This window comes from Oenanthe melanoleuca, chromosome 3, assembly GCF_029582105.1.
Source record: "Oenanthe melanoleuca isolate GR-GAL-2019-014 chromosome 3, OMel1.0, whole genome shotgun sequence".
Classification (NCBI taxonomy): Eukaryota; Metazoa; Chordata; class Aves; order Passeriformes; family Muscicapidae; genus Oenanthe; species Oenanthe melanoleuca.
Window position 1 is genome coordinate 69,270,277 of NC_079336.1, and position 8,338 is coordinate 69,278,614.

The 8,338-nt window shown below is 43.1% G+C and overlaps 1 protein-coding gene across 1 annotated transcript; it reads right to left on the reverse strand.

The window, feature by feature from the left end:
* Positions 1 to 2,025: 2,025 nt before the first annotated feature.
* FAM89A (family with sequence similarity 89 member A) lies at positions 2,026 to 8,043 on the reverse strand. The gene is made up of 2 exons (XM_056488226.1): positions 7,682 to 8,043; positions 2,026 to 4,038 (listed from the first exon to the last, which is right to left on the reverse strand). Exons 1-2 carry the CDS (start codon positions 7,934 to 7,936, stop codon positions 3,880 to 3,882), a joined length of 414 nt encoding a protein of 137 aa, XP_056344201.1. The 5' UTR covers positions 7,937 to 8,043; the 3' UTR covers positions 2,026 to 3,879.
* Positions 8,044 to 8,338: the final 295 nt, after the last annotated feature.

The following is an 8,338-nucleotide window of genomic DNA, read 5'->3' on the forward strand; positions in this document are numbered from 1 at the left end:
GGCATAAAACCTTAGGCTTGTAAGTAAGTACTAAGTGGATCAATTATAAACACTATGGGGACTTTGCTACTCCTTTCATTGCATTTAAAATTTTGCAAACTGTCTTAATTACAAGGAATTGTAAACATAATTTTAAAAAATAAACTTATTTTAGAAGCCACATAAAATAATTTGGTTACCTATGATGAGGAACTAAATTAATTATAAGTGCTACAATAATTTTTGCCTAATTCTTCCCTAATCTTCCAATTTCACAACTACACCAAATATTGGACCTAAAGTCTCAATTTTAACAAGCATCTAAACTATGCATAAATTGAGTGCAATTTTGCCCCACCTTTATTGGAAAACTCCTCCTTTGCAGTAACATTCATGCTTTTTGCAAGTTATTCTAATGATTGCCTACTGCATTTCAGTGCATTAAAGCAGTACCTTTTAGTAATACATTTGTAGTGTGTATTTTAGTATCTCCTGTATCTTAGTATGCAGCTGTTCCACAGTCTTGGAAATAAACAGCAATTCTAATTTTAGGAGATCACTGCTTTGAAGTCAATCTCACTAAAGTCAATAGTACTGACAGTGACTTCACCAGGAGCTAAAGCTGAACCTAAATGCTCATCTGTTATATTAGCCATGGTATCAGCCACCCATTACTTTTTAGCACCCATTTTCTCCAAAGTAGAGCACTCCTTCCAGACATTTCTCTTTTTGTAGACTAAGGAAATTTCCAGGGAACTAAACTGTAATGTAATTATGACAGTATGACTCTGCAGTTGTCATAGCAATGGAATGAGGGTGATAAGCTGTTGAAGCAAAAATAAAACTTCAAGTACAGCAAGTGGAAAACTAACAATTATTTCTAACCACTTTACCACATTTATAGGCCCTTTGGAGAAAGACCAGTGAAGTTACCCAGAGTAGATTGCCTTCTGAACTGCTCTACTCAGAGTTTTCCACCTCTGGGCAGCAGGAGCCTGACTGTTCTTGTTTCCTTGTAAACCTGTCTTTTCCTGGGCCTGCTCATTATTGTGTGTGCTATGTGGGACTGGAAAAGTTCCACAGTGTTCCCTGGAGAAATTTCCAAGAGTTTCTTTCATTATATATACAAGGTATACATTATATATACAACTTGGGAGATCAGATGAACTGGGGTTATGGAGTCAAAATGGGAAAGCTGTGTTGGGATGTGGTTTGGACCATGCATAGGAAGCTTTTGTAGTAACGTGGCTCCATTTCACTGTGAGCACACCAAACTTGGACTTGCTGCCTTACTCAGTATTTAAGCTACATTTTCCTACCAAGCACCTCCCTTTCAGAGCAATTTCCCTGCTTCATGCTGTTATAAACAGCTCACAACTGCAACACCAGGCATAGAAATCAGCCTCTCCAACAACTGCTTATTGACTTAGTAACAAATTTCTTCTTTTTAAAACTTTCATCTGGCTAGCCAGTCCTTCTTCTGGCATTTGAGTTTTCCTTAGAAATATAATTCTCTCCCCCACAAGATGGTGTTATCAAAAGGGATAGAATGGTGAAAACTTAGCAAGTCCTTATAATCCATCCTGTTCTTCAGTCCAAATTTTGTGGAGTGATGCTTTAGGACTTTTATTCTTGCCTTGGTACAGGGAATACCAGACAATGTTCCATGTTGCCCAAATCATGAGCATGATTAGAAATTTAATAAATAATTTTGCTTTTTAATTTATGTAAGAGAAAGTACTATGAATTTTGCTCAAGTCCATTCTCACCACTGAGAATGGCACTGTCTAAAGATCAGGATCTACTGTTTTAATTGTAGAAACAGGATTTTCTTCTGAATTCAAAACCAAGTAAAATCCAGTTAAGAAAGAGAAGCAGGAAATTCCATTCCAAATAGAGATAGGTGGAACCCTTTCCAATGTAATTTAAAAACTGCTTTCTTAAGTCCAGGGTGATGACTAGCCCTAGTTTTCTTATAGGAGGGCTGGGAAGGGGGGTAGGGTTTGTATTCACTGAAAAGGTAAATTAAAATAATCACAACATTAATAAGTTATGCTAAACATCATGCTTTTTATTTTTAGGGAAAGAGCAAGAAAATAGCAGTACTTCAACAGACTAGAAAAAGCCTCATGTAAATACTAAAAGCACAGCAAATTATACTAAAAGCTTATACATTCTTAAGTCAAAGCATAAAGTTGCATGTAAATATGTGTGTGTATATATATTTATACATGTATACACACATAGGCACACAACTTTTAAGTACACATGTAACTATCTGAATTATCTGTGTTTTCCTTATCATTCAGTTTAGTTTTGGGTGAGTGAAGCAATTAGACCAGAATGAACATTTTAAAAAAAAATCCAACCACTGCCACAAACTAGATTAAGAACTTACACACAAACACAATTACAGCACAGTCTTTACTCCTGCGGCCTTTGAATTCCACTAAAATAAGCCAGTTTTAGAGGAAATGTACCCTGGAAGTCTCTTGGCTTTTATCACTGAAATATCCTAGCCTTTTTTAAAACCTAACAGAGGAGCTACCCCAGAATGTGATCTCCAATTCTTCCTGCAAACTGCATGCATGCCAGACATGAACCATGCAAAAACCCTTTGAGGTTTAAGCCCTTAATTATCACCTTGTGTCAAGATTCAGGCACTGTGCTTCACAGCAATCTTCAGAATTAAATTTGTTTAAGAAACAAAAATCGCATTGGGAGTTGATTTTACTTAAAATAGAGAAGGGTGAAAACTCAGATAGTTGGCAACTCTCAGCTGATTAAGCATTTCACACTATGAATTAATAAAAACTTAACCAAGTGCTTTAGTAAGTTTTGAAAACAAAAATAAGTTATATTTCAAAGAACCAGTTAGTATAAAAAGTTTTAACATACGCAAAGTATGTGCTCAAAATACTTATTTCGCATTTTTAAAAAGAGCTGTCATCTACCTTACAGCAACAAAGTTCACCCAGTATAAAATATTGCAATTTGTCCCATTGTGTCATATGAGAGGTTTCCTTATTCTTCATATGATCAAGAACACTTGCACAAGAGTTCATGTTATTCCAAGCCACATAGTGGCAGACAGACTATGTTTGAAAATGTGCTTTTACTATGCAGTGCAGTAAAAGCTAAGCAAACCATTTCAGAGCAGCGTTTAGCAGGTCAAAGAGCTACGTCGATGCAAGAAATCCAGAGCAGAGTATAAAAGTTAATGCCAAGTGGCAGTACCAAGAAAGTGAATTAAATCAACAGAAAAAAAAAAACCCTGCTGATTGCATTCACTATCACATGTACAGCTTGTAAGCTAGGAATAAATTAGCTTAAGGAGAAAAAAAAAAAATTAACTGTGTAAACAATTCACCCAGTACAAAACTGGATGCAGCCGGTAAGAGCAGAACTAGCTTAGTAGTGCTGAGGATGTGCGTGCATCCAGATGCCTGTTCAAACTGCATTTATCAATGCCACTGACCCCCCCAAAAAACACCTAGAGCTATGTACACCACAGCAGAGGCTTCCCTCTCCACTTACAAAGTTATCACAATTCAGGAAGTCACTGCTGTCTTCTACAATTAAAATTCCAGTTATAAGCTACCAATGTTTGTAATTGAAAACACCCACCTTCCATATTAAATTGAAAACTCTTGTCAAGCATGTCTGAGGACTCTTCAAAACTTAAAGTACAGCACTTTGCTCAAGTGGTATTTGCATGAGTAACTTGTACTGACAGCCTGTTAAAATAAGAGAAATTAACACAACTCAGGGTAGCTGGATGTTCCTCCTCAGAAAGAGGGATCCATACAAAATTCCAGTCGTTCTTGTTGAGGTGTGTTACAGGGAGAGAAGGACAAAAGAACCTCAGTTCAATCAGCCTTGAGGGGAATCTTCCTGCTTCTAAAAGTATTCCTCCTCTTCATCAAAAAATCCATTTTCCAGGGCGTACGAGCAGTCTGCGTTAGAGTCAGCTTGGCAGGCACCTTTGTATTCTTGAATGGATTCATACAGGGAGTAAAGCTGACACAGCAAGGACATATCCAGCTGCCGAAGGCCAACCTGAAGGGGGACCAATTCAAACAATCATTATTACAGCTGTCTTCCAATAGCAGTGTAATGCTAGATATCTTTTGTTGCTAAGCGGGAGGTTAAAGCTTTTTTCCACCTTGAACAGCTATGAAATGTGGAAGTAGAATTCATTTTCTATGGTGGCAGATGTCCCAAAGGACAAACTGGACAAAAGAACAAGGAATAATGTGATGCAATAGCACAGAACAAAGGCAGTGTTCTTCAAAATGTTGTGTTACGATGGTGCGCTTAACTTCCAATAATCACTGCTATCAGAACTATGGCAGATAAACTCATAAAGTCTATATTCCTCATTATGCAAGGGAGATACTTTTCCAGAAACACTGGGTGTCTTTCACACATCTTTCTCTCACACCATCACAGGCGCTCTGTTTTTGTTTAAAATGGCCTGGAGTAAAAGTTTTAAATTTTCTTTTCTGCACTGATGTACATAGGCTTCTGACAAAGCCAGGTATGTCTAGCACAATACAGCACACTACTCTCTCACTTCTAAAGCAGAAGTGAGAAGGACAAATGTCATATCTTGCAAATCTCCAGAGTATTTTCATGTGCCACTCAAGCATAGGCTTGATTATAATTAAACACCTAATATTTTAGTCCTTAAGCTTCTCAAGTATTAGTTCCAGAATGAATTAAAAATTTGAAGAACCACAAAAAACAAAAGGCTGCATCTTTATGTCAGGTACAAAATCAGTATCTTGCACTGCAAAGTGAAATAAACCTACTCATTTAACTGAATTCAGTCTCCCTCTCTGGCAACAACATGGAGAGTTCCCTTGACACTGTCACCTATCCAGGTCAGATCAAATTAAAACTAGGTTTTGTCTTGCAGCAATTAGAGATTTCAGGAAAACAGCCATTTCAGCCATACTTTTCAAGGAAGTCTTATGCCAACAGACTGTCCCAGTGAGCCACAGTTTCAACAAATAAAAAGTTTTCGCCACAACTCATGACAAGAGGAAACAAACAAACAAACAAAGTTAGCAGCCTTTACTGCAACCTGAACACCAGGCTATATTTTACTCAGAATGAGAACTCCTACCTCTCCTTATGCTTCTGAATTCTCAGGACAATACACTCAGCACACAAGAAAACCACAAGAAGCTAGCTAGCATGAAGACCTTACTTTGACACTGCTGAACTATCCTACGAGCAGCTCTTTCTGAAAGTGAGGAGGGAAAAAAAACAACTTCATACACCACAATGCCACTGAGAAAAATGGGATATGACAGCTTTCAAGAGCAACACAAATTACTTGGTGGTATCATGAAGCCAAAACATGAAGTCCTGCACAGGTTAATGTGAAGACTCTAGGACAAGACATGGAAAATCATGCTAGCTGCCAGGATATTACAGGTAAATTGTTCTACCACCTCAGATCTATGCTACTTTTCTCACCCATTTTCCTTTATAATCTAAACAAACTGTTCACCTCAAGTAACAAAAGATGCTAAATGTTTAAGGGACAAGAGTGCAGTCCAGAACTGTTCAAAAAGCAATCAGGAGTGAGTTGAACCACAAAAGTCAACCTGGAGACAGGTGACCTTTGTCCCCCAAGGAAAGTGGGAGCATTTTCACCAGCTGCTCTCCTGTTTCAGCTCCATAAAGGACTTCAGCACTCTCTGTGAAGTTCAGTCCTACTGACTGCCAAACACAAACTTTAAGGGAAAAATTGCTCAGCAGAATTAACATAACAGGTCTTTAAACCAAATGATTAGGTTTAATATCTTATTTTTCTGTTGCTGCCACTAATATCAAACAAGAAGTCTACTGAGAAAAAAGCAGCCTCTTCAAAACTTTCAAGTATGATCCCTGATGTAAGAAAAGCCTGAAGAAACGTCCTCTCCTTTCGTCTCTCCTTCTCCAAAGCATCCAAGTGCATCACTTTCTCAGCTTTAAAAACTTACATACACAGTACCTTGCTTCATCATACAGGGAAAGATGCTCCGTACATTTCTTCCTCATTGACTATGGAAAATTTAAAGCAAACCTATTACTCAATAAAAATATCTTTGACTGCTGCCAAGAAAGAGCATTCAGTATCAGTAATAAAGTGCTTTTATCTTTGTGATGAAAGGCAGCCTATTAGTACACAAGAGTCTCTATAATTTGTACAGGCCACAAAAAAGTACATCTGGAACCAAGGAGCCTGTTGCTTGAAAGTCTTTGATGTGTTTAGAAGCATCTTTTTCTTCAGAAGTATTTTATCAAATTATCATCAAGGATAACAGAGTATTAAAGGGAAAGTCTGGTTATCAAATTACTTTGAGAAGTATCTCATTTGATTTCCCATTAGGAAAAAAAAATAGTTTAGACTTGCCTAATGAGTTATCTTTGCTTTTTTGGAAAGGCTTAAGACGACTAAGACCATATGTCCTTGTTTCCTTTTACAGCATTGCAGAAGGAAGCCCTGGCAGTCAACAAGACACCCATCCTGAGCTTTAATGCAAACTGGCAATTCTAATACACAGTTTTAAGAATTATCTCTGTTGAAACACTGGTGGCAGACTAAGATTTCAGCACAGTACACTGCGTGCTGAAATCCACAGAAGGACCTTTCAAAAGAGCTTCTTGTCCTCAAGCACCTTTTTAGTCTGAGAAGAACAGTCTTGAACTGGGCAGATTTTCAGCAATATCATATTTTACATGCTTCACTGAGTTATTAGAGTTGGAAGACACCTCTGGAGATCATCCAATCCAACCCTCCTGCCAAAGCAGGGTCACCTCAAGCAGGTGACACATGCTCATGTCCGGGTGGGTTTTGAATGTCTCTAGACAAGGAGATTCCACGACTTCCCTGGGCAGCCTGTTCCAGTGCTCTGCCACCCTCAATCTGAAGAAGTTCTTCCTCGTGTCGAGGCAGAACTCCTTGTGTTTCAGTTTATGGCCAGTGCTCTTCATGCGGTTGCTGGGCACCACGGGAAAGAGTCTGGCACCACCCTCTTGAGACTCACCTTAAAGATATTTCTATATATTGAGATTCCCTCTCAGTCTTCTTTTCTCTAGACTAAAGAGGCCCATCTCCTGCAGTCTCTCTTCATAAGATGCTTCAGACCCCTAATTATCTTTGTGACCCTCTCCAGCAGCTCCTTGTCTTTCTTGTACTGATTCTACAGAGCCCTCAGCGGGCAAGGCTTAGGCTATTATTAGTCATTACGGCTGCAGCTTGCACCAGCCAAGCACCAACACCCAATTAGTGTTTAATCAAAAGGTGCGCCAGGTTGCCCGGAAGAATTTCGCTATAATAACAACGCGGTACAGGATCCAAACAGAGTCCTGGAGAAAACTACGCCGAATCACTCAGGTCGCGGGATCAGTGCCGACCCTGGGGGTATTTTTGAACGCCAGCCTTTCACCGTGGGTGCCGGTCGCGGTGGGTGCCGCAGGGCGCGGTGAGCGGCTCCCCGTCCGCAGCGGGAGCAGCCCTGCCAACACCGGCCCCAGCCCTCCCCCGCCGCCGGCCGGAGCCGGGTAACGGGGCCGAGGAACGGGGGCTGCGCCCGGGGCCGGGTAAGGGGGGCTGCACTCGCTCTGGCCCCGGGGAGGTGGCGGCGCTCCCGCCGCCGCCCGCCACGTCCGCCGCCCCCGCCGAGCCCCGGCCCGCCCCGCTCACCATCTCCTTGCGGAGCAGGGCCAGCGCCGCGTCCAGGTTGGGAGGCTTGGGCGGGCGCGGCGAGCCCCGGCCGCCGCCGCTCAGCTCGTCTTGGATGCGGGACTTCTGCGCGTAGAGCCGCTCCAGGTCCCGCCAGCGCCCGCCCTGGCCGCCGCCGCCGCCCGAGGACGAGGAGTTGAGCAGCCCGCTGAGGCTCTTGGGCAGCGGCGGCAGCCCCGCGCCGCCGCCGGGCCCCAGCAGCCCCGGCCCGCTCATGCTGCAGCCGCGGCCACCGACGGAAGGAGCCGCCTCGGCCCCGCCGCGGGAGGCGCCGCCCGGAGCCCGCCCCGCCTCCGGGCCGGGCGGGGGCGGGGGAGCCGCGCGGGGCCGGCGGAGGGAAAGGAGGGCAGGGAGGGGAAGAGAAGGGGGGCAATTGAGGGGCCGGGCCGCAGGTGCCCCGGGCTGGGGCCGCGCTTGGCGGCCGCACCTCGGCCGCTTTGTCTGGTGTGAGGCGAGGCCGTGCGGGCGCGGCCTCAGGCGGTGCCTCTCAGGAGCAGCCCCTCAGGCACAACCCCGCGGGAACAACCCCTCAGGAACAACGCCGTAGGAACGGCCCCTCAGGAGCAGCCCCTCAGGCACAACCCCGCGGGAACAATCGGAGCAGCCCCTCAGGCGCAG